General features: G+C 51.6%; 1 protein-coding gene and 1 pseudogene across 2 annotated transcripts; both read left to right on the forward strand.

Moving 5' to 3' along the window:
• On the forward strand, nucleotides 1-26,753 carry LOC103695625 (uncharacterized). The gene is made up of 6 exons (XM_088719357.2): nucleotides 1-1,031; nucleotides 1,248-1,406; nucleotides 1,909-3,059; nucleotides 10,418-11,435; nucleotides 25,085-25,243; nucleotides 25,503-26,753. The coding sequence occupies exons 1-6, from the start codon at nucleotides 104-106 to the stop codon at nucleotides 26,663-26,665; spliced, it is 4,578 nt and encodes a 1,525-aa protein (XP_088575483.1). The 5' UTR covers nucleotides 1-103; the 3' UTR covers nucleotides 26,666-26,753.
• On the forward strand, nucleotides 6,306-8,228 carry LOC103695621 (uncharacterized; annotated as a pseudogene). The gene has a single exon (XR_015976646.1). The product of XR_015976646.1 is annotated as an uncharacterized LOC103695621 (transcript).

Raw genomic sequence — 26,753 nt, forward strand, 5'->3', positions numbered from 1 at the left:
AGAAAACGGGACAAGAGTGGGTGACCAGCATCCTGGTATAGGCTAGACTCCGAGTCGTCTCTCAGTTTTAATTTCTTCCAAAGAGCAGCAGGAGGCGGCTGCTATGGCTCTGCCTGTGCTAATCTTGCTCCAACTCCTATGGCTGGCACCGCCCTCCTCATCCGAATTCCTTGGTCCATCCGTGCTACAGGCCGACGGCGGTTGCGACGAAATCCCCTACCCTTTCGGCGTCGAGGGCCTCTCTCCTTTCCTACCAGGTTTCGAGCTCACCTGCGACCCCAAGGAGAATGGCTCCATCATGCTTCCTCTGGGCACCACCAAGCTCAGAGTTCTCGGCTTCTCGTTGGACGGAGGCTACCTCCGCGTGGAGCTCAAGGGGGCCATCTGGCGCTGCGGCCGTGGTGCCACCGGGGACGACCAAAAAGTGCTCGACCTGGAAGGAACTCCGTTCACCTTCTCCGAATCGAGGAATAAGTTCACGGTGATCGGGTGCGATGCCATGGCCGTGCTCAATGTCTCCGCCAAACACAAGACCGGTTGCGTGTCATTCTGCCTCACGCCGGAGAGCGTGATCGACGGGTCGTGCTCGGGGGTGGGGTGCTGCCAGGCCTCCATTCCCAGAGGGCTCAAGAGGTTCCAGCTGCAGTTCTTGAGCATCAGGAACCTGACGCAGAGTGCAGCAAGGAGCTCAACAGGTTCGCGGACCTACGACCACTCGCGGTTGCCAGCTGGAGAAAACATCTCCGAGCAGTGCAGCAAGGCCTTCGTGCTGGAGCAGGAGCAGTTCAACTTCTCGGGGGGGGAGATCAAGAAGGACCTTGACTCGAGCGAAGCGGACACGGCGCGGTCCGTGGTCCTCGACTGGGTGATTGGCAACGAGACTTGCGACGTGGTCCGCACAAGGTACGTCACGGACGCCGCATGCCCGGAGAACAGCGAGTGCGACAACGTGCCCGGTCTTACTGGTTATCGCTGCAAGTGCAAAGAGGGCTATGCCGGCCGGAATCCTTATTCTCCAGGCGGATGTCAAGGCAAGTGGCCTAGATGGGCTTCTCTCTTCTCTATCTCTTTCTCTCTCTCTTTTAATAAAAAAAAAATCCTTGCAACTATCACCTAATCTGCTTTACTGATCAGGAGTTCAGTTTTCGACGGATGGGCTTCTCTTTTTCTTTTTTTTCTTTTTTTTTTAATGGAAAAGCTTTGCAACGATGGCCTGAATGTTTTACATGGATTCAATGACTTTTCAGACGTTGACGAATGCAGTGACCCGGCCGGCAGCCCATGTATCTGGAAGTGCACCAACAAGGCTGGTGGGTTCCACTGCCACTGCCCGCCAGGAACTAGTGGTGACGGCAAAAAGACGGGCACCGGCTGCAAAAGGACCACTCCTCTCGTGATTGGTCTAGGTAATTTCATTGGCCCTTACGTGTAATTAATATGAAACCATGCATTTATAGTGGCAGTCGTTATTGTTCTCGTCAACGTTGTCGTCGTCAGTCAATACCCAAAAAATTATTGAACTGCATGCTCCAACCAAATGAACGATTGAAACCATCGGAGCAAAAAAAAAAGGCTTATCTGTACGGACGAGCCCCAAACAATTATTAATCTTGATGCCGAATTCAATCATTTGGATTTCTTTCACAAGTCCCTGTGCTCGCTAGCTTGTGGAACATGTCGCTCCAACTAATGCGAATGAAACTTCAGGATGTTTGGATGCTTAAAATTAGATATTGCACATTAGTTGGAGCCATGCTCGCATGCTGCTACAGGTGTAAGAAGGGTGAAGCAGAAGGGATTACAGTGTGCACCCTTTCAAATAAATTCTCATGTTTTAGAATTTCTTTGTGAAAAAAATTCTTTTTTTCTTTTTAAATTTTAGTATTTAAATTTTGGAATTTCTTGCAGGTGCGGGGCTAGGTCTATTAATTATACTAGCCGTTGGAAGCATGTGGGCATACCGGGTATTGAAGGAGAGGAAGATTGCTAAACTCAAACAAGAGTACTTTCTGAGAAATGGTGGCTTTTTGTTGCGACAACACATCTCTACTCGTGAAGTCAGTCCTAGGATCTTCAGTATAGCAGAACTAGAAAGGGCAACCGATGGCTTTGACGAGAATCGGGTTGTGGGGCGAGGTGGATACGGCACCGTTTATAAAGGAATTTTGTCGGATGAGAGTGTTGTGGCCATTAAGAAGTCGAAGCTGGTGGATGAGAGCCAAATCGAGCAATTCATTAACGAGGTGGTTGTTCTTTCCAAGATCAAACATGAGAATGTAGTCAAGCTCCTGGGCTGTTGCTTAGAGTCTCAAGTGCCCATGCTAGTTTATGAATTCATACCCAATGGAACTCTCTTCCATCACATTCACAACGGTCGCTCCTCTTCTCCAATGTCATGGGAGATTCGTCTAAGGATCGCTACGGAAACTGCAGGAGCACTTGCCTATTTACACTTCAAAGCCCCCATACCAATCATTCATAGAGATATCAAGTCTCCCAACATACTCTTGGATGAAAACTATACTGCAAAAGTCTCGGATTTTGGAGCTTCGAGGTTGGTTCCATTTGATCGAAGTCATGTGACCACTCTCGTTCAAGGGACACTAGGCTACTTGGACCCCGAGTACTTCCACACCAGCGTGCTGACAGAAAAGAGTGATGTCTATAGTTTCGGAGTAGTTCTTGCGGAGCTCTTGACGACAGAGAAACCTGTATCTTTTTGCAGGTCGGAAATGGAGAGGAATTTAGCATCACATTTTGTTATGCTGCTGGAAGAGAATCGCCTCCTCGAAGAGGTGGACCGTAGGTTGGTGGAGGAGGCTGGTGTGCGGCACCTGTCCGCGGTCGCACAGCTCGCCATGAGATGCTTGAGTCTGAAAGGTAAAGAAAGACCGACGATGAAAGAAGTATCTGTGGAGCTTGGTGCACTGAGAAGGCTCATGATGAAGCAGCAATTAGAACAACGGTCCCCGGTGGAGAAGCCTTTAAATGTGAACAACTTTGAAACCGCAAGACAAGACAGTATGGAGTGCCACTTGCTATCACGCATGGATCCTCCCGTATGATTAATTTTGTGTCATCTAAAGCAGAGACTAGCTAGTTAGGATATGGCATAACGCATGCTGGTCATATCTTTTGTGTGTAATGGTTATAAAGTATGTAAGATTTACCAAATAATGGGGCTGAATTTTTTTTGTTTTTGAGTAAATTTCTTTTCGTCTTCGCCGGAAAGTATAGGTCGACGAAAAGCCTCCCGGATCCCCTGTTTTGAGGTACGCACACCTCCCTTTTTTCTCGTCCTCGCCCCCCCACCCCGGCGTGATGCCTGCGGTAGCCAGCTGCTTGCCGGTTGCCGCCGCCATTGTTGGACGATTCCGAGCACCAACATGGCGGCCATGTTTTGAGAAAGGATAGCCTTGTCATCGTGAAACCAGCCATAGATACCCTGTTTCTTGGATCCTCTCTTCCCCGACCACCGCTCGCTTGGCTCACCAGCCTCATTGTCCGCTAGACAGCAGCTTGATCTCTCTCTCTCTCCCCACCCCCTGCCCTGTATTCCTTGGGTCGGTCAACCACCAACCAGACCCCTCGCGTGGATGCCTCCTGCTCATTTGCCGTTAACAGATGCCCTTCTTGCCCTGTTCCTTCTCATATCCGCCTCTTGCCCGGCGGTCTCAATCCATCTCGGGCACCTACGCCATTGGGGTGGACCTTGGCATACCTTAGGTCATAGAAAAGAGTGATTCCGACCACTTTCTCGCCATGCTTCCATCTGATACTCTCTCCTTCCGGGACCTCACACTGCCCACTTGATTGCTAATCCTATCCGACTCCGATTGTTGGGGCCACCAATGGCCTAGCCCATGATATGATCTTCACTAGGATCAGACTGCTTCCATCGATTCTACTCCAATCTGACCAGTTTAAGGTGCCTGCTAGTCTTGTCCTCGTTGGCTTTATCATTAATTTTAGCGATATTAATTTGTTAGGTCATCAAGCATCTGGGTAGGAGATGATCTAGCGTGGATCTACTAGGATCTTTGATTTCAGTAAATTTTAAGGACTACTCATTTGATTTTTGATATATTGATCTAATTTAATGAGAATTTAGATACTTAGAATTTATGGTAAATTTCAAATTGGGCATTATTAGACATTCTAAATTATGATATTTATTAATATCGGGGTTTATTGGAATTTTGTAGGTTTTACCCGCTCTTATAGACATTTTAGGCTTGGTAGGAGGATTACATAATAATTTCTCTTTCATATTCTTCTATTAGCTGAAATTATGTATATATATATATATATATATATATATATATATATATATATATATATATATATGTGCATGTGTGTGTGTGTTTGTGAGAGAGAGAGAGAGAGGGAGTACATTTCATGTTAAATATTTTAAATGCGTTTGAGTTTGCATGCATTATGATATAATCATGTTTTGATGGCATCATTGTTAGATTAAAATCTAGCATGAGATAAAGATTAATTAAAAAGCAGTATCGAACTAGTAACGTTGGTTGTTGACAGCCACTTATCTTGGTTTTAGACCGAAACCTAGATACCAAGCAAATGGTGGAGCTGGGAGGCTTGCACAGTGTACCACTGGCCTGTGGTTGGAACTTGAAGAAAATAAGATCGAGTATGGATGCCTTGAATCTTCAAAGACTTTTTAGGATAATAAAATACTACCTAAATTTACCGTAAAACTATTGTAAAAACCAAAGCAATATAAAGATGATAAGATAAAAGAGATTTCATTGTACTGGAAAAAATGTCCTCTTCATAGTTACAACCTGATATTTATAAGTGCTCTTAACTAGTAGGATGGGTGCTAAATGCTAATACTTAGCTTTCGATACTTGTCCTTACTATTGTGCGCCATATGGGGCATTTTGATAAAAATATAGGAACACCACTACTCATTTTGGATACTTATTTTTACTATGGTGTGCTACATGGGCCACTTTTGTCCCACTTGGTGGGTAGTGTTACTCTCTCACATCATGGACAGTAGAAAGATGAGTATTTTGGATCCTAGTCCTTTTTATTGTATGCTACATGGACTACTATTTTCATCAATGGTAGGTAATGTGACCCCTTTTTCCATATTATAGGTAGTAATAATAGTTGGCTAGCCAGGATTCTAAAATTATGCCCCATCAAGGTCTTATCCTCAGCTAATAATTTTTGTCCTCTAGGTATATATCCTAATTACTTGGTCTGAAAAATTGGCGTACGGGTTTGCACCATTGGCATACCAACATGCATCCTTGGTGTATTGATCTGCACTCTTGGTGTATCAGCCTGCACCCAGGTTGATAGACACATCGGCCTGCACCCTTAACACACTAGCCTGTATCCTTGGTGTATTAACATACACTTTTAATATTTTAACCTATTTTTCTAATACTTAGTCTAAAGTTGGCATCTTTCTTGTAGTAATTATCCTAATAATTGTGTACTTCATCCTGCTATCCAAGTACTTTAGCATGTTAATCGAGTATAACTTAGCCTACAAGCCATATATTTTGGCCTACTAGCCGAGTAATTCAGCCTACTGATTATATTCTTAATATGTACCTTGGTATTTGATCGAAGGTTAACATCCTCCTAGAACTTCTTATTCGGCCTACAAAAGATATCCTTTTTGAAAATCTATCATTGCACTAGATGGTCTTTTGGAGCCTATTATTGATCAATTTTGGTATCATGACTATTGGTATGGATATGGTGTAAACACTAGCCACAGCTAGGAATGTGGTACGTAAGCCAACCATGGATAGGGACGTGGGAAGTGAATAGCCAGCCACATGCAAGAACATGACGTGTGAATGGTCAGCAGCCACGGGAGGGAACGTGGTACGTGTAGCCAGGCAAGAATATGACTGGATTCATAGGTCATGAATAGTATCAGGTCTTTATCTAACTCTAGAGGTTCCAGGGAGGCCAAATCAAGGGGAGAAACTTCAACTGCTAGTATGCCTCTAAGTCAAGCACAATTTACAAGGTCACGAGAGTCGTCAATTTCCAGGACTAGACTAATCCCTACCTTTTCCATCCCATATTTCCCTACTCGTTGAGAGCTGACCGTAACCGGACGAGGTCGCCATGGCCATCGAAGAGGAGGAGGAACGGGAAAAAAAATGGAGCCAAAAACACTATAATCGCAAATTTCCGGCCACCCTCGTTTATTGGCATATACGAGCTGGCTTCGCTCAGCCCAAACTCCCGTTCTCCGTCGAGCCCGAACGTTGGTTCGAACCGCTCGGCCAGACCAACCAAACCAACCTTTCCCCTCAAGGCTTTATAAACCCCGAGAACCCTTGTTTTTCCTCTCATCCGGACCCAGATCTATCTGACCCCCCATTCGATCTCCATCAGGTTTTCCTAACCCTAACCCTAACCCTAACCCTAACCCTAGCAGGAGAGGAGGAGAGAAGACGACGCGGTCATCGATGGAGCTGGGGGCGTCGGGGATGTTCGTGCCGGCGCAGACGTTGGGGACGGTGCTGTGCTGCATCTGCGGCGTGCCGATGGCTCCCAACCCGGCCAACATGTGCGTGCGCTGCCTCTGCTCCCGCGTCGACATCACCGAGGGCCTCACCCGCCACGCCACCGTCGTCCACTGCCCCGAGTGCCGAAGCTACCTCAAGCACGCGGGCACCTGGGTCCGCGCCGATCTCGAGTCCAAGGAGCTCCTCGCCTTCTGCCTCCAACGCCTCGAGTCCCTTACCCGTCTCGTCCGCTTCGTCCACGCCGAGTTCGTCTGGACCGAGCCCCACTCCAAGCGCCTCCGCCTCAAGCTCCGCGTCCAGCGCGAGGCCCTCCACGGCGCCATCCTCGAGCAGTCCCACCTCGTCGAGTTCACCGTCCACGACCATCTCTGCCCTGACTGCTCCCGCGCCCAGGCCAACCCCGATCAGTGGTCCGCCGCCGTCCAGCTCCGCCAGCATGTCGCCCACCGCCGCACCTTCTTCTTCCTCGAGTTGCTCATCCTCCGCCACGGCGCCGCCGCCCACGCCGTCCGCATCGCCAAGGCCGACCGTGGTCTGGACTTCTTCTTCGGCAGCCGCTCCCACGCCGTCAAGTTCGTCGAGTTCATCTGCGGCGTCGTCCCCGTCCGCTCCAGCTCCGGCTCCGATAAGCAGCTCGTCTCCCACGACCCCAAGAGCAACATCTACAACTACAAGCACACCTTCTCCGTCGAGATCTGCCCCATCTGCCGCGAGGACCTCATCTGTCTCCCTCCCAAGGCCGCCCAGGCCCTCGGCAACCTCGGCCCCCTCGTCATTTGCACCAAGATATCCAACTCCGTTACCCTCCTCGACCCCTTCACCCTCCGCTCCGCCTTTCTCGATGCCAGCCAGTACTGGAGGGCCCCCTTCAGGGCCCTGCTCTCCAGCCGCCAGCTCGTGGAGTACATCGTGCTCGACGTCGAGGTGGAGTCCTCGGAGGTCACCGTCGGCGGGTCGAGGTACTCCCTGGCTTATGCCCAGGTGGCCCGGGTGTCTGATTTCGGAAAGAACGACACCATCTTCACAGTCCGAACCCATCTCGGCCACCTCTTGAATCCCGGCGATTATGCACTAGGTTATGACCTCTATGGGGCCAATAGCAACGATCTCGAGATCGACAGGTATAAAGGCCTCATCCTGCCAGATGCGGTTCTGATAAAGAAGAGCTACGAGGAGAAGCGCCGCAGCAGAAGTGGAAAGCCTCGACCTTGGAAACTGAAGAGCAGAGCTGACGAAGAGAAGAGGAATACCGAGTATGAGGAGTTCTTAAGGGACTTGAGGGAGAACCCTGAGCTGAGATTTAATCTCTCTTTGTACCGCAACAAAGGTTATCAGCCATCGGAGGTGGCTTCAACGGCTTGCGGGGATGATGTTCCTTCCGGGCCCTTGGAGGAGCTGCTTGCTGATCTTATTCTGATTGATCAAGAGGAGGAAAATGATAATGCTGGTAGCATGATGGAGTGATTTGTCTGACCACATCCATACCGGTCAATCCTTACTTCATCGTTCAAGGTTTTAGTTGGGTCTTCTTTTATATTATATATGCCTTTTCGCTCCAGAAGTTTTGAAAGTTGCTGAGCGTAGCTTCTAGTTGTCGGGTCCTATGCTCAAAATTAGTTTCGTTTTGTTTTTAACACACTTTTTTTCAAGAGCTTGATTATGTTTGGTCATAGCCAGATTTCCTTTTGTTTGGGTTAATATATGTGTTGGACCTGTGAGACCCATTCTGTTTTGTTGCACAGGGACGTTGTAATTTATGAAATGCACTAACACATTTATGAAGGGAAAAAAGTTATTTATTGATAAAATTTGCAGGGCTCGTTTGGTTCACGAGAAGCATTTTTTTTCTAGGAATATTATTTCTAGAAAACAGATTCATAGGAAGAGAATGTCTGGAAAAATACTTTGGCATGTTTGGTTGATCATGAAAAAGTGACAGATTTTTAGAGTGTTTATATTTGGTTGACCATTCACTTTTCTGAAAATATTATATATAATTTTTATTATATTCTTAATAAAAATTAGGCTTTTAATATCTTTTCAATACCGAAGGATCTTTTTCGGCTCATGAAAAAATAATTTTTTCATGTTTCTAATCGAAATTTTTTTTCATGAAACGTGAGAATCATATTTTTCTGAAAATACAACTTTTCTGTCTCTTTTCTTTGAAAACTCCAACCAAATAAAAAATATCTTATTACTTTTCCGTTCACAATAGTTGTTCGTGAACCAAACACGGGCAAAAATATGACCGGATTCATGGGTCATGAATGGTAACCGGACTTTATGCAACTCTAGAGGTTCCTGGGGGGCCAAATCAATGGGAGAAAATTCAACTGCTAGAATGCCTCTACTCAAGCACAATTCACAAGGTGCCGAGGGGAGTCAATTTCCAGGACTAGACTAATCCCTACCTTCTCCATCCCATACTTCCCTACTCGTTGAGAGCAGACGGTAACAGATCTCGAACGTGCACGCCGGCCAAGCGACAATAGATGATACCTTCTGATCGCGAAAATACTTGGTGGTGAGATAGGTCAATGTTAGAAATCTAAATTTCGTATTTAGAGGTGGTTTGATGCTCACAGTAGTTATCCCTGAAATAATTCATAAACTGTAGGTAGTTAGAATTGATTGTCCAAATAAAAGATAAACTTTATTCATTTGACAGAAATCTTTGATCTTTGAGTCATAGGATGAACCCTAGCTGCCTCGCCGATAGGGGAGAAGACTATGAAGTCTCTCTAAAACCAGCTAGGCCAATTCCGCTGGCGAGTGCTTTGAGGTGTGGAAAACTGCATCAGAAGAAGAAGATGAGCTAACCAATCTGCAGCAGAGTTTGCTTCTCTATGCACATAGACTCCCTTGAAGATTTTTGAAGATGAAAAAAAATGCTTGATTCTTGCCAAAAAAAAAAAAAAAAAGGCTGTCGAAGAGATAGATTGGTCGTTATTCCAAAAAGTAATGGTTCTAGAATTGTTCTCCAGAAAACTCCTCCCATGCGGCTCTCAACTCAGTTGTAATAGCAGAGTTAGTCCAAAAGTGACAAACATGACATGGCTTTGATGATCTCTAATGATGTACCTCAACCCCACCCAATTTGTTGCTGAAGGTGCCGTCAAAATTGGCCCTCAACAGGCCAAGGGAAGGGGGCACCCCTTGCTAGAAATCATTCATCTGAGTGCTCTATTTATGTTTAACATTAAGCATCGGATTTGTCTTGACAAATATATATATATATATATATATATATATATATATATATATATATATATATATTTGGAAAAAAGTCTAGTAGCTTTTTAAGATGAGACGACGGTACAATGTCTTGGTTGTCCTGGGTCACAATTTGCAGCCTGAAATCTTTTGCGATCTAAAAACCCTGTCGCAGGGCGTGATAGGTGCGACACAACAGGCAACGAGCCCACTGAAACTATAGATCCCGGCCATTTGTTTTAGCGAATCTATAGAACCTGTTTGTTATCATGTAACTATAAATTTGCTGCAACAGTAAGATCTACTTGCATTCCAGAGGTAGACTCCTTGTACGTAGACGGAAATCGACATCTTCTCTGTCTTGACTTAAAATATTTTATTAGTCCCTAATTTGGTTTGGATGGAGAAGCGGTCAAGATTGGCTTACAATACTGTGGAAACTTCATCGTAAGCGACAAATGTAAGTGATGACCTTCTATGGTCTTATTGGACCTCGATTACTTTGCAGCAGCCACTCACTTTCCTGGGTTACACGAATCTTGGCTTGGGTTATATAGAGAGGAGCACATTACAAAAAAGAAAACGCAGAGAAAAATAAAACCTAGTCAAAATAACCTGGTGGTGACGGCAATCAAGCTCAATTATTTGTGGTTGAGCCTGTTGAGGTCAAGATATCGGAAGAACCCTCTACCCTTCATAGGCCAGCCCCTGCTCTGTACAGTTCCCTTCTCGCGAGGAGGAAAAAAAAAGGAGAAAACTTGAGGGGAGGCATGGTTCTTCTGCTTCTATTCATGCTGAAGCTTCTATGGCTTGTACCACCTTCATCCTCCAATATGCTGGATCCCTCGGTGCTTGAAGGAAACGCGCCCCAGTGCTACAACTCGACCTTTATCCAATACCCATTCGCCGTGACAGGCAACGGCAGCGTCGGCCTTACTCCCCTCCCCGGTTTCGAGATCGAATGCGACGCCAGTCAGGGAAGCGGGCCCATGCTGAAGCTCGGGAGTTTCCACTACCAGCTGCTAAACATATCGCTGCGCGAGGGCTACGTCCGGATCGTCGGCCGGGCATTTGTATCGCGGTGCAACGGAAACTCCTCCGGCGACAGCCTGGAGCCCAACGACGTCCTCAATCTGACGGGTACCCCCTACACGTTCTCCTCCACGAGGAACAAATTCACGGCCACCGGGTGCGACGCCATGGCCCAAATCTACGGGTCAGGCAGCTCCGGAGGCGACGACAAGCGAGCGAGCAGCGGGTGCGTGTCCTTCTGCGTGGACCGAGCGACCGTTATCGGAGGTGTGTGCTCCGGCGTGGGGTGCTGCCAGGCGCCGGTGCCCCCGGGGCTCAAGAGTTTCAAGTTGGAGTTCGACAGCGTAAGAAAACTCACCGGGTCGAGGAACGAGTCGAAGACGCTGCCGTGCAGCAAGGCGTTCATCGTGGACAGCGCCTGGTACAAATTCTCCCAGGACGATCTAAAGGGGTACCACGATGACGAGTACAGGCCCGTGTTTCTGGACTGGGCGATCGGGAACCAGACGTGCAAGGAGGTCACGAGGAGGAACGCCACGGACTACGCGTGCAAGGGCAATAGCCGCTGTATAGATTCCCCGGATGGAGTCCGCGGCTACCGCTGCATGTGCGATCAGGGCTACGACGGGAACCCCTACAGTCCGGGTGGATGCCAAGGTATGATGATAACCTGGAGAAATCATTAGGTAGACTTTACTGCGTCAGCCGTAGACAAGCCCAATAAAAACTCGGAACTATCGAAGAAATTATTAGAAGTGTCGGCCCCCTTCGCCGCCTTCCGCTCCGACCGCTGGATCGTCGTCTCCGCCTCCTCCCCTCCCCCGGACGCCCTCCGCGCCCTCACCCACGTCAAGGGCTGTTCGATCAGCTCCGAACCATGTCCTCTTCTCCCCAACCCCTCACCACTCTAAGCAAAACATGGTCCTTTAAAGCCATAAACCGAGTCACCCCCACAACCACCCCTTGAATTAGATAAATCCAACTATACATCAGAGGGTCCAATTCTTCTAAAGTCGGCAGCACCGACCACATACCCTCGCCCATCCCACCTACAACCCATGAGAAAAATACGCAAAACAAAACCATCCAATAGCTTTAAAGGACTGAAGAGAATTGAAGGATCTAACATCACCATTTCCGTCTTCATTTCTTTTCAAATCATGAGATCTGGTAGTAGTACTTCCAATTCTATTTCCATATCAATTCAATTTTTCAGCAATATAAGGAACAATCATTAAAGAATCCTAGTCGACCAAGAATCTGAACTTATCCAACTGCTATAATCCCTACAAGATCCTCACCGTCTTCCTCTATGTCCTCTATATATGTCGCTATTGTCGCCGCCCTCTTCTTCCTTCATAGTGTAGGCAACATCGCGGCCCTCCTCTCCTTCGAAAAGACCCGCGCCGCCGCCCCCTCTCACATTGCCTATGCCAAGATTTTTTTGGAATTCCATCTCTTTCTTTTTTTTCCTACCAATATTTCCTAATCTAGTACTAAACCCCGTATCGGTACTATTTTATTATAACATCATTACACTCGGCGGAAGATTAGTTCAGCATGTAAAGTATCTATACTATATACCAATTCAATATCGATACGGAATGGTCCATACAAATCGGTAGCAATTGGTACAACGAACTCTGTTCTATAAATTTTTTATTAAGATTAGGCTTTTGGTTAGAAGATAAAGAAGGAAGGGGCGATGCGAAGATGAAGCCGAAGATGCAAAAATGATAGGGCAAAATTATTATTTTCATTCTCCTAACCACAGTTAGAAGAGTAGGTGAGGGGATTAGATTAAGAAGCTTGACTTGTTAGTTTGCTAGTCGATGACTGATATGGTAGTCTAAGTCTACCTTTCTTCTTCTTTTTTTTTTTTTGCTGCTAAAGCAAGTCTACCTTTCTTTTTAGCCTAGACTGTTAGTGCGTGTATTGCACTTTATTAAAGTTGGGCATGTTTAGACAAAGTGTTCCCATTGTCTTTAGTGCAATGTACACATAAGCAAATTTAGAGATTTTGTTTTTGATAACGTTGACAATAATAATACCTTCTAAAACATTTTGAGATCTCTGCATGCGCACCCATTGACATATAGGCACCTACCCTCCAAACTTACCATTTACATGATTGTCTGTTCCAATTGCTTCTTTAAGCAATTAAACAATGAAATTTAAGCAATTAAACAATAAATAGCGAATATTTAGATGTAAAATATCTAAAAACAACTTTTTTCGAGATTTGCTAGAAAGATTTTTCAAATTATAATTCGAGTGCAAATAGGGGTATATTGGTAAATTTATAAGATTGGCTGTGTTCAATAAATCAGACCCTTGTTGACCCAACATTGTTGAATAGAGGTTGAGCTTATAAATATGGTGACCAAAAGCAATTTATAGAGTAATACATGCAAATCATGAGTTTGCAATGGATTACTCCCTCAAAACATTTTATTTCAAATTAATATATGTAAGATGTTTTTATTGACATGACAGCATCACAGTAATGGCCACCGTGGCCATGATTGGGTATCAAAACTATTTCAAAATTATAGAGTAGATTTATGTATTCAATGCATTTGTCATACCAAAAGTGCAAAATGGTCACTATAAAAATAATAATAATAATATTTTAGTCTACTAAGAGTTCAAAATCTTTGGCTTTTGCTTGATAAAAAAAAATCATTAGCTTTATGGACCTTTATTATAACCATCATAGTTGAGTGTAATAAATATTTGGCTTTTGGTTTCCAAGGATGGTAGTAATTTATAACAGCCATATTGAAACCAAAATTTGCCCAAGCCCAAAAGACCATCCACCAACAATAGCTGAAGATTAATTTATATTTTGTGATTATGATTACTTCTTTCAATTTCCAAAGTCAGCTAGCTTGTTGTTACGGGGGAACTTAGCCACCATGCCCCACGTGACCGGCACGCGCGCCCAGGAAGACTACGGCTGCCCCTTGATCCAGCAATCCGACCTCGGGTCGGATATCTTCGGCTCCGCAGCCCGACCCCGAGTCGGCTGCCCCTTGATCCAGCAATCCGACCTCGGGTCGGATATCTTCGGCTCCGCAGTCCGACCCCAAGTCGGCTGCCCCTTGATCCAGCAATCCGACCTCGGGTCGGATATCTTCGGCTCCGCAGCCCGACCCCGAGTCGGCTGCCCCTTGATCCAGCAGTCCGACCCCGAGTCGGTTGCCCCTTGATCCAGCAATCCGACCTCGGGTCGGCAATCTCTTGACAACAACAGACTGTTCTCCTGAGGCACGCCGCGGCCCCCTGCTCCACTACTCCCTGCAACGGCCGAATCCGGCGCTGCCCCACGATCCCCTGTAACAACCGTACAAAGCGGAGCTCCACTACGCCCTGCCATGGCCGTACCCGGCGCTGCCCCACGACGCCCTGTAACGGCCACATCAGTGGCAACCCCATCGTGCCACACGATGACCAATCCCCAGAAAAACCCCCCAGCCTGATATATATGGGGCTGGGGGGGGAAGGGGGAGGGTAAGCAAGATTCTCCATAGCATCATCTTACCTGCTACCTCTCCTTCTCCTTCGATTCCCTCTAACTTGATCGTCGGAGGGCCCCCACTACCCCAGTGGTGGTGCGAGGCTTGCTTGCAGGTTTTCCGGCGGAAGGTGGAGCGCAACCAAAGCAATTCAAAGGGAACCCCGTTCACACCGCTGTGCCAATCATTCTCGGTTTGGACCCCCAGCAACAGTTGGCGCTAGAGGAAGGGCCGGATCTCAGAGCGATCGTAATGGCACGGCGAGGTGGTCGTGGAGCTTCCAATGCTTCCGGTCGCGGGGCCTCTCGCGCCACTGGCCGGGAGGCCGCTGCATCTCCAACACGCTCTCAGCAACACTCCACCGCCCCACCGCCCATTCAGATGGTCGAAGCCGTCCAGTTCGACCAGCTAACCCAGCAGGTTCGCACCCTCGCGGAGGCGGTGCAGAATCTGCAGGGTGCGATGTCCCGGGCGCCGCAGCGGGCTCAGGACCCGCCGCTGCCTGAGCGTTCGCCTGTCCTCCTCAACCCGCGCTCCTTCCTCTCCCATGGGGAGGAGCGCCGGCGCGAGGAGGATTCTCGAGCACGCTCCATTCTGCCGGGACCTTCCCACCGGAGCTGCGCGGGGTACGAGAGGCGGGCCCGAGCGCGTTCCCAGACCCCCCAGTCCTCGAGGAACCCGCGCTCCAGTCGGTCCCCCTCTCGCCGCTCCTTGTCTCCCACCCACCGGTCGCGCTCCCTGGACCGGCGGGTGGACGATCTCCATCGACAACTCCAGGTCCTGAAGGGCCATTCCAAAGATCCCTTCGCCGACTTAGAGATCTCCTCCCAGCCGGCGCTCGCCTCGAGGATCCTGCGGACCCCGAATCCGCCGGGGTTCAAAATGCCGGCGATCGAGCCCTATGACGGGGCGGCGGATCCGCGGGATCACGTCGAGAGTTTCAGGACCCTTATGCTCCTCCACGGAGCATCAGATCCCCTTCTCTGCAAGGCTTTTCCGGCAACCCTCCGTGGCCCGGCGAGGGCATGGTTCGCCGGGCTGGAGGCTGACTCAATCCGGTCCTTCGACCAGTTCACTCGCCTCTTCATCACTCATTTCGCCGTCAGTAGCCGGCGGCGACTGGTCTCCGACTCCCTCTTTGATGTCCGGCAAAACGAGGGAGAAAGCCTGCGGGATTATCTTACCCGCTTCAACAGGGCTACGCTGGAGGTCCGGAACCTGAGTCAGGAGGTAGCTCTTTCAGCCCTGAAGTGTGGCTTCCGAAAGGGCAGACTCACCTTCTCCCTGGACAAACGCCTGCCGCGGAGCTTCCCAGAGCTGTTGTCCCGGGCGAACCAGTATGTGGACGCCGAGGAGGCGGCCGCCCACCGGAGCAAGGAGGCCGCCGAGATCCCTCAAAAGCTTGGGAAGAAAAGGCGGAAAGAGGCACGCCAGAGGAGGAGCCCGACGCCTCAGCGTCGGCGCAGAAGCCCGTCGCCGGCGAAGAACCACGGCGCCCCACGCCCTCGTTCTCCGCCCCGACGTTTTCACCGGTACACCCCTCTCCTGACTCCCCGGGCCCAGATCCTTATGGAGATCAAGGGGCGGGAGGACCTCCCGGCCCCGAGACAGATGCGGAGGATCCCTGGGAAGAGGCCCTCCCGGGCGTACTGTGAGTACCACCGAGACCACGGCCACGACACGGAGGACTGCTTCCAGCTTCGGGACGAGATCGAGGCTCTCATCCGCCGGGGGCGTCTCAGTCGATATGTGAGCGACCGACGTCCCCCCGCAGACCCGCGTCCGGCCGACCCGGCCCCTCCGGAGCCTCGGGAGCAGAATCGACCCGTTGCGGGCGTAATCCACACTATCACTGGGGGCTGCCCCCGGCCCGTGAGGAAAGCAGGGGGCTCGACGGAAGCGTTAGGGGCGGCCGTCGCAAAGAGGCAGAGGGTCGGCAATGTAATCACCTTTTGTGATGAGGATGTAAAGGGGGTTCAGACCCCCCACGATGACGCCATGGAGATCTCCCTCACTATGGCAAACTATGATGTAAGGCGTGTTCTTGTGGATAGTGGAAGCTCAGCTGATATCTTGTTTTACGAGGCCTTCCAAAAGATGGGCTTGTCCAGACAATTGTTGCACAAAATATCCACCCCCCTCATAGGATTCACCGGTGACGCTGTCCCGGCGGAAGGTGTCGTTGAGCTGCCTGTGACTGCGGGCGTCGCACCCGCAGAAGCCACGGTGCGACTCGGGTTCTTGGTCGTCCGTGTTCCCTCGGCCTACAACGCTATCCTCGGACAACCCGGACTGAACGCCCTTCGCGCGGTGGTCTCTACGTACCACTTGCTCATGCGGTTCCCCACGGCGGTCGGGATCGGGGAGGTCCGAGGCGACCAAACGACCGCACGGCAATGTTTCCTAGCGACCCTCAAAGGGAAGAAGCCCGCAGAAGCCCTAAGCGTCGAGTCCCTTGATGCCAGAGACGAGGTGGCCTTGCGGCAGGGGGAGCCGGCCGAGGGTGTGGTCGAAGTTCCCCTCGAGGAAGGCCGCCGGGACCGGGTGGTCCGGGTCGGCGCCAATCTCGACCCGGGAGCTCGGGCCCGGTTGGTGGAATTCCTCCGAGCCAATGCCAACGTATTTGCCTGGTCGGCGGCCAATGTACCTGGGATCGACCCGGAGGTCATTTCTCACGCCCTCAACGTCGACCCGACCCACCGGCCAGTGAAGCAGAAGAAGAGACACTGTGCCCCAGATCGGATCCGGGTGGTCGACCAGGAGGTAGACAAACTCTTGAAAGCAGGATTCATAAGGGAGGTGAGTTACCCCGAGTGGCTGGCAAATGTTGTACTTGTCCGGAAGGCGAGCGGAAAGTGGAGGATGTGCGTCGACTATACCGACCTGAACAAGGCGTGCCCTAAGGATAGCTTCTCGCTTCTGCGGATAGACCAACTGGTCGACGCGACTTCCGAATATCAGCTGCTGTCTTTCATGGACGCCTTCTCCGGTTACAACCAGATAACGATGGCCCCACAGGACGAGGAGAAAACTGCCTTTATAACGGACCGGGGGCTGTACTGCTACAAGGTAATGCCCTTCGGTCTGAAGAACGCTGGCGCCACTTACCAGCGCCTCATCAACAAAATCTTCAAAGAGCAAATCGGCCGGAACATGGAGGTGTACGTGGACGATACGCTGGTGAAGAGCCGCCAGGCAGACCAGCACATCGTGGATCTGGAGGAGACTTTCACCACCTTACGGAAGTTTCGCATGAAGCTGAACCCAGCGAAGTGCGCCTTTGGCGCTTCGGCCGGGAGGTTCCTTGATTTCATTGTCAACCAGCGGGGTATCGAAGCCAACCCGGACAAAATCAAGGCCATCCAAGGTATGTCCCCTCCGACCAAAGTAAAGGAAGTTCAGGAGCTCGCTGGAAGGGTCGCCGCGCTCGGACGATTTGTGGCAAAATCGGCCGAACGCTGCCAACCATTCTTCAAGGTGTTAAAACGCCCAAAAGACTTCCTCTGGACTGCCGAATGTCAAGCAGCATTCGACCAGCTCAAGGAATACCTGGCGTCTCCTCCCCTACTGTCCAAGCCGCAAGAAGGGGAGATGCTCTACCTCTATCTGGCGATCTCCCCAACCGCGGTCAGTGCGGTGCTGTTCGGGAAGAGGCAAAGCTCCAGAAGCCTGTGTACTACATCAGCCGGGTCCTACGGGACGCCGAGACGCGGTATACGACGGCTGAAAAGATCGCCTTCGCGCTGCTGACCGCGACCAGGAGGCTCCGCCCCTATTTCCAGGCCCATTCTGTCACCCTCTTAACTGATCAACCGTTACGACAGATCCTCGGCAACCCCGAGAATGCGGGACGGCTGGTGAAGTGGGCAGTAGAACTCGATGAGTTCGACATCCGCTACCAGCCTCGACCCGCCATCAAGGCCCAGGTGCTCGCGGACTTCCTCGCTGAGTGCACGGTGCAGGAGGCGGAACCTAGACCGCCGGAAACGCCCAGCCTCGACCTCCCGACCTGGACGCTTCACATCGATGGGTCGTCGAACCCCGAGGGTAGAGGGGCCGGGCTGGTCCTTACCAGTCCTGATGGAGTGATAGCCGAGTATGCCTTTAGGTTTGGATTTCCAGTTACCAACAACGAGGCGGAGTACGAGGCCCTAGTCGCAGGACTCAAACTCACCGGGGAGCTCGGCATCCGGCGTTTGAAGGTCTTCACCGACTCCCAGCTGGTGGTCGGGCAGGTCCGTGGGGAGTTCGAGGCCCGGAGCCCGACCATGCAGAACTACGTCCGGAAGGTGCAAGCACTCATTTCCGACCTCGGCAGTGTCGACATCCAGCAGGTTCCCAGAAGCGAAAATGCCAGGGCCGACAGGTTGTCCCGCTTGGTGGGCGCAGAGGCGCACAACTTGTCGAGGGCAATCTACCTGGAGACCCTGGATGCCCCGAGCATCGGCGAGGCTGGAGCGGTGATGGCGATTGATCCGGAGCCGTCTTGGATGGACCCGCTCGTCGCCTACCTCGCCGAAGGGATCCTCCCTGAAGACGAAGATCAAGCTCGGCGACTTGTCAGGAAGTCCGCCCACTACGTACTCTATGAAGGGAGGCTGTATCGGACCTCGTTTACCGCCCCCCTCTTAAGGTGCCTCCGCCCCTCGGAGGCGGCCTACGTCCTCGGCGAAGTCCATGAGGGCGTCTGCGGATCGCACTCGGGGGCTAGGTCCTTGGCGCACAAGATCATGAGGCAAGGCTATTATTGGCCTACCTTGTTGGAGGACTCAAAGGATCACGTACGGAAATGCGACGCCTGCCAGCGCCACGCCAACGTCCAGAGAGTCCCTTCTGTCCCCTTGGCACCAATCACCGCACCCTGGCCCTTCGCACAGTGGAGAATGGATATCCTCGGACCATTCCCCGTCGCTTCCGCCCAGCGAAAATTCTTGATTGTTGCAATCGACTACTTCACCAAGTGGGTGGAGGCAGAGCCGCTGGCCACTATCACGGAGGTGCAAGTCCGGAAGTTCGTGAAGAAAAACATCATTGTCCGATTTGGGGTACCCCGGGTCCTCATCTCGGATAATGGTCGACAGTTCGACAACAAGCATTTCCGTGACTTCTGCGAGGAATTCAGGATCGAGCATCGGTTCACATCTGTGTCGCATCCCCAAACCAACGGTGAGGCCGAGGTGACAAACCGGACAATCCTCCAAGGAATTAAGGCGCGAATCGGTCGGACGGGGCAAGCTTGGGTCGAAGAACTCGAGAACGTCCTTTGGGCGTATCGGACCACGCATCGGACCCCTACCGGGGAGACGCCTTTCAGCCTAACCTATGGCACGGAAGCGGTTGTCCCCGTGGAGCTCGGACTCCCCTCGCCCCGGGTGGCTACGCACCGACCCGAGGCCAATTCGGAGCAACTCCGAGGAAACTTGGACCTCCTGGAAGAAGCGAGGGAAATGGCGCAGGTTCGGATGGCGATGTATCAGCGGAGGGTGGCCCGATATTATAACTCCAAGGTCCGACCAAAACTTTTCAGAATCGGAGATCTGGTGCTAAGGCGAGCCAAAGCATCTCAACCCGCGGAAGGTGGGAAGCTGGCGCCAAATTGGGAAGGCCCGTATAGGGTTCGCTGGGTAAACCGACCTGGCTCCTACCAGTTGGAGGCCCTAGATGGTCGAGAAATTCCAAGGAGCTGGAATTTCGCTAACCTACGGGTGTATTACCAGTAGAAAGACAAAGCCAGAAAGACAGTTCAAAAAATGTATAGTCCTTTTCATTTCAATAATTCCTGGTCACAATGGCGTATTCGTGTGATTACAAAGAATTCCCAGAGGGGGATTGGGGAGTAAAGAAAGTAAGGAAGAGGTGGGGACTCCGTAGAGTTGAAGATCCGGGATCCCGAACCCTCCACCCGAAGCAGCTGCAATCCCACCGGGCGTGGGTGCTTCTCCCCGGAGGCGCCATCGACGCCTCACGCAAAAGACGAAGAGCCGGCGCGGACGAAGAAGGAGTTCACACTGCTCCTAGAGGAACGCCACCTCCAAAGGATATTCCGGCCCTCCCCAAGAGAAGGGGAGGGAAGGAATACAAGGGAGAAGAGCGCGAGGAGGCGCGATCCCGGATGAAGCGTCTGGCGCAGAGCTCAATCGGGAGGTGGGACGGAAAAGAGGGGGGATGTGATCCCGGATGAAACGCCTAGAGTGGAGTTCCACCGGGGAGAATCTCCCCGTTGATCCCAGATGAAACGGCTAGTTGGCGGAAGTCGCGAGGGGCGCACCTCCCGTTCTTCCGGCAGGGGCTTCCCAGCCACGCACCGGAGAGGAGGTCCACGATCCATGGCAACCTGAACAGCTCCGGCTTGGCAGGCTCCACCGCACCTGCACTTATATTTATAGCCAAACTGTGGCCCCCCGGTCGTTCCGATGCGGGTGGCTCCAATAAATGCGGGCGCATCGAATCCGGAGCCGTTCCGGCTCTCGAGGCGTATCCTCCCACGACCTCCTAAGCGTCGTTCTCCTTAATTGCATTCTTCATGCAGGACACTCCGGGCGGCGTGTATCCCACGGCACACGTATCTCCGCACGCGCCCAGGCCGCATCCGCCTCGAAGAACGCGCGTATCGCGGCCGCTTAACTGGCACTCCTCGCAAGCAGCAACTGGCTGATCCGATTTCCCAGGTAACGCCTCAATTAGCATTTAATAGCCTTCTGGTGTTCCCCAGGCGACGCGTCGAGAGGAGGAGAAATACGATCGCAGCTGGCCACGGAGAAACCCCGTCGAGCGGCAAGTGATAGGCGCGCGACCAACGAGCGGAATTCTCCGAGGCTCAGTCCTCGGATGCCAGGCTAACCCGATGATCATCCCGGGAGCAGACTAGCCTGAAGCCCCGACCGGTTGCCTCGGCTTGCGCCAGCCTTGGCCGACCAACGAGCGGAATTCTCCGAGGCTCGGCCCTCGGATGCCAGGCTAACCCGATGATCATCCCGGGAGCAGACTAGCCTGAAGCCCCGACCGGTCGCCTCGGCTTGCGCCAGCCTTGGCCGACCAACGAGCGGAATTCCCCGAGGCTCCGTCCTCGGATGCCAGGCTAACCCGATGATCATCCCGGGAGCAGACTAGCCTGAAGCCCCGACCGGTCGCCTCGGCTTGCGCCAGCCTTGGCTGACCAACGAGCGGAATTCCCCGAGGCTCGGCCCTCGGATACCAGGCTAACCCGATGATCATCCCGGGAGCAGACTAGCCTGAAGCCCCGACCGGTCGCCTCGGCTTGCGCCAGCCTTGGCCGACCAACGAGCGGAATTCCCCGAGGCTCGGCCCTCGGATGCCAGGCTAACCCGATGATCATCCCGGGAGCAGACTAGCCTGAAGCCCCGACCGGTCGCCTCGGCTTGCGCCAACCTTGGCCGACCAACGAGCGGAATTCCCCGAGGCTCAGTCCTCGGATGCCAGGCTAACCCGATGATCATCCCGGGAGCAGACTAGCCTGAAGCCCCGACCGGTCACCTCGGCTTGCGCCAGCCTTGGCCGACCAACGAGCGGAATTCCCCGAGGCTCGGCCCTCGGATGCCAGGCTAACCGGATGATCATCCCGGGAGCAGACTAGCCTGAAGCCCCGACCGGTCGCCTCGGCTTGCGCCAGCCTTGGCCGACCAACGAGCGGAATTCCCCGAGGCTTAGTCCTCGGATGCCAGGCTAACCCGATGATCATCCCGAGAGCAGACTAGCCTGAAGCCCCGACCGGTCGCCTCGGCTTGCGCCAGCCTTGGCCGACCAACGAGCGGAATTCCCCGAGGCTCGGCCCTCGGATGCCAGGCTAACCCGATGATCATCCCGGGAGCAGACTAGCCTGAAGCCCCGACCGGTCGCCTCGGCTTGCGCCAGCCTTGGCCGACCAACGAGCGGAATTCCCCGAGGCTCGGCCCTCGGATGCCAGGCTAACCCGATGATCATCCCGGGAACAGACTAGCCTGAAGCCCCGACCGGTCGCCTCGGCTTGCGCCAGCCTTGGCCGACCAACGAGCGGAATTCCCCGAGGCTCGGCCCTCGGATGCCAGGCTAACCCGATGATCATCCCGGGAGCAGACTAGCCTGAAGCCCCGACCGGTCGCCTCGGCTTGCGCCAGCCTTGGCCGACCAACGAGCGGAATTCCCCGAGGCTCAGTCCTCGGATGCCAAGCTAACCCGATGATCATCCCGGGAGCAGACTAGCCTGAAGCCCCGACCGGTCGCCTCGGCTTGCGCCAGCCTTGGCCGACCAACTAGCGGAATTCCCCGAAGCTCGGCCTTCGGATGCCAGGCTAACCCGATGATCATCCCGGGAGCAGACTAGCCTGAAGCCCCGACCGGTCACCTCGGCTTGCGCCAGCCTTGGCCGACCAACGAGCGGAATTCCCCGAGGCTCGGCCCTCGGATGCTAGGCTAACCCGATGATCATCCCGGGAGCAGACTAGCCTGAAGCCCCGACCGGTCACCTCGGCTTGCGCCAGCCTTGGCCGACCAACGAGCGGAATTCCCCGAGGCTCAGTCCTCGGATGTCAGGCTAACCCGATGATCATCCCGGGAGCAGACTAGCCTGAAGCCCCGACCGGTCGCCTCGGCTTGCGCCAGCCTTGGCCGACCAACGAGCGGAATTCCCCAAGGCTCAGTCCTCGGATGCCAGGCAAACCCGATGATCATCCCGGGAGCAGACTAACCTGAAGCCCCGACCGGTCGCCTTGGCTTGCGCCAGCCTTGGCCGACCAATGAGCGGAATTTCCTGAGGTCTAACCCTCAGATGCCTGGCCTAGCGCCGAAAGAATTTCCTGAGGCCTAACCCTCGGATGCCTGGCCTAGCGCCGGAAGGATTTCCTGAGGCCTAACCCTCGGATGCCTGGCCTAGTGCCGGAGGAACTTCAAGAGTCAGGAGTCGGCGAGACGCTACCAAGAGTTAAAAAGAGGAAGGACGAAAGTGAAATGAGGAAACACTTTGTTTGCATTAACTTTCGTTGCATCAGGGCCGAGACCCATACAACATGGCAAAACGCCAACATACAAAAAAAAGAACAAAGAAAAAGTACAGAGGGTCAGCTTGGAGGAACCCCTGGATCGGGAGCGAACGAACAGTCTGACGGCAACAGCAACAGCACAAGGGAGAAACTCGAGGATGCCTGTGAAGAGAAAGGCGGACGGGGGAGGGCCCCGGTTAAATAGGCAGAAAGGCGGGTGATGCCTCGGTGACGCCAGAGGACGCCTGGCTACCGAAGGATCGTTCTCGCCCCAAAGGCGAATCGACGCCATTAAGGAAGGATGTCCGCCGAAATCCACAGACCGCCAGATCAGCGACAACCGCCATACGCCATAAAAAAAGGGCGGGGAGCTCGGAGCGCGCGCGCCTTTCCGAGGGATGGCGGCAATCTCGAAGCATCACTCCCTTCACCCGTTCCCCTCCTGGTTCCAGGCTCGGAAGTGGGGGGCTACTGTTACGGGGGAACTTAGCCACCATGCCCCACATGACCGGCACGCGCGCCCAGGAAGACTACGGCTGCCCCTTGATCCAGCAATCCGACCTCGGGTCGGATATCTTCGGCTCCGCAGCCCGACCCCGAGTCGGCTGCCCCTTGATCCAGCAATCCGACCTCGGGTCCGATATCTTCGGCTCCGCAGTCCGACCCCGAGTCGGCTGCCCCTTGATCCAGCAATCCGACCTCGGGTCGGATATCTTCGGCTCCACAGCCCGACCCCGAGTCGGCTGCCCCTTGATCCAGCAGTCCGACCCCGAGTCGGTTGCCCCTTGATCCAGCAATCCGACCTCGGGTCAGCAATCTCTTGACAACAACAGACTGTTCTCCTGAGGCACGCCGCGGCCCCCTGCTCCACTACTCCCTGCAACGGCCGAATCCGGCGCTGCCCCACGATCCCCTGTAACAACCATACAAAGCGGAGCTCCACTACGCCCTGCCATGGCCGTACCCGGCGCTGCCCCACGACGCCCTGTAACGGCCAAGTCAGTGGCAACCCCATCGTGCCACACGATGACCAATCCCCAGAAAAACCCCCCAGCCTGATATATATGGGGCTGGGGGGGGGAAGGGGGAGGGTAAGCAAGATTCTCCATAGCATCATCTTACCTGCTACCTCTCCTTCTCCTTCGATTCCCTCTAACTTGATCGTCGGAGGGCCCCCACTACCCCAGTGGTGGTGCGAGGCTTGCTTGCAGGTTTCCCGGCGGAAGGTGGAGCGCAACCAAAGCAATTCAAAGGGAACCCCGTTCACACCGCTGTGCCAATCGTTCTCGGTTTGGACCCCAGCAACACTTGTAATTTAAAAGATGAATGGCCTATGAAATCTTTATCTCTTTTTTAATTTAATGGCTTATGAAATCATTAGTTTCTGCCTAAGCGATACATGTTTAATGGTCCATAACTGTTGGCATTGGGTCATTGGGTTGGCATGATGTAGGAAATTTGTCTTCAGAAAAACATTCTCTTTTTTTTTTTAAGAAAAGGGAGAGGGATACGTCCAACCTAGTCACCTGATTGTAGATGAGATTTAAATCAAATTATTAGATTGCAGTCCAATAATTTTACCAACTGCATTAGTTAGCATCGGTAATTTTTTTTTTTTCAATTTCATTTTAGGTGCTACAAACTAACCTAAAAGCTATAAGAAACGAAAAATAGATACTCACTGCCATCTACTGAGCTTATTTCCAATTTTATAATCAAGGGTTACAGTTATAAGTTTCTGGGTAATCTAATCCTTATTATCAAATATGTCTTAATTAGTTGTCTTCATTATATCTTTTCAATTGCATGTTAGACATCAACGAGTGCGAAGGTCCAGACCATCCTTGTGAGCGGGAATGCATCAACACTGTAGGGAGCTATAAATGCAAATGCCCAAGAGGAATGGTCGGCGATGGCTTGAAAAAGGGTAGTGGCTGCAAGAGGATTGCACCACCACTGGAAATTGCTTTAGGTAATCTCTTTCAAACTGTCATAATTCCACCAACAAAGTTGGATTTCAACTGCTACCCTCCTTATTTTTCACTTTATTTTATTTTATTGTTGGCATTCATAATTTGTGTTGAATGCGATAAGCTAGAGCTAGTTTAAAGTTTCTGCAATATGATTATGTTCTACTCTCTTAGCAAGTAACGACTCTTAATTGTTTCAAACACTCTTTGATGGACTCCCATGTCTTGTTTGATGACCGAAGTTTTGCGGTGTCCATGTAGGTGTGGGGCTCGTTTTCTTGGTTATCCTTCTCATGGTAAGCTTGTGGGTGTACTGGGGACTGAAGCAAAGAAGGATCAGAAAGCGCAAACAGAAGTACTTCTTGCAAAATGGAGGCCTATTATTGCATCAACGTATCGCCTCGCGCCAAGAGACTGCAAGGATATTTAGCTCCGAAGAGCTTGGAAGGGCTACTGACAATTTCGACCAGAATCAAGTGGTCGGCCGAGGAGGATACGGTATTGTCTACAAAGGTGTGCTGGCAGATGGAAGAGTTGTGGCTATCAAGAAGTCGAAACTCGTGGATGAGACCCAAATCGAGCAATTCATAAATGAGGTGGTCATTCTTTCTCAAATCAACCACAAGAATGTCGTCAAGCTATTAGGTTGTTGTCTGGAGACCCAAGTTCCATTGTTAGTTTATGAATTCATATCTAATGGAACCCTTTCCCACCATATTCATGACAAGAGCACCACCTCTCCGATGTCATGGGAGGACCGTCTGAGAATTGCTGTGGAAACTGCAGGAGCACTTGCCTATCTACACTCTGCTGTCTCCATACCGATTATTCATAGAGATATCAAGTCGGCAAATATACTCCTGGATGAAAATTACACGGCGAAAGTGTCCGACTTTGGAGCTTCAAGGTTGGTTCCATATGATCAGACTCACATAACCACTCTTGTGCAAGGGACACTAGGCTACTTGGATCCTGAATACTTTCAAACGAGCCAATTAACAGAAAAGAGTGATGTGTATAGCTTCGGCGTGGTTCTTGTGGAGCTATTGACCAAAGAAAAAGTGATATCTTTCTGTAGGACCGAAGAAGGGAGAAATATAGCTTCACATTTTGTTATGGTAGAAGAGAATCGCCTGTTGGAAGTAGTGGATGGTCAAGTAGCAGAGGAGGCTGGAGAAAGGCACCTCTTTGTGGTTGCCCAACTCGCGAAGAGATGTTTGAGACTGAAAGGTGAAGAAAGACCAACAATGAAAGAAGTGGCTGTGGAGCTTGATGCATTGAGGAGGCTCATGAAGCTGCACTTAGTTCCAAAGAGCCATGATGAGTTCTCACCAGATAATTACTGGAATCCAAACAACAGTGGTACAACCGGACAGGGTAACATGGAGGATCATCTGTTATTATCAATGGATCTTGTAGTATGATCATCATTATGTCCATGTTATTGTTTTTAAAATTGTTAACATTCACCTATAAGAATAGCCTAGTCTGACTGCAGATGTTCTTATGTTC

This window comes from Phoenix dactylifera, chromosome 3, assembly GCF_051530095.1.
Source record: "Phoenix dactylifera cultivar Ajwa chromosome 3, Ajwa_hap1_PhDact_Kaust_v1.1, whole genome shotgun sequence".
Taxonomy (NCBI): Eukaryota; Viridiplantae; Streptophyta; class Magnoliopsida; order Arecales; family Arecaceae; genus Phoenix; species Phoenix dactylifera.

Coding starts and splice junctions, on each gene's coding strand:
- LOC103695625 (XM_088719357.2), top strand. CDS start 104: ATGGCTCTGCCTGTGCTAATCTTGCTCCAACTCCTATGGCTGGCACCG. Junction 1,407..1,908: donor TCCTCTCGTGATTGGTCTAG/GTAATTTCATTG, acceptor AATTTCTTGCAG/GTGCGGGGCTAGGTCTATTA. Junction 11,436..25,084: donor CAGTCCGGGTGGATGCCAAG/GTATGATGATAA, acceptor ATTGCATGTTAG/ACATCAACGAGTGCGAAGGT.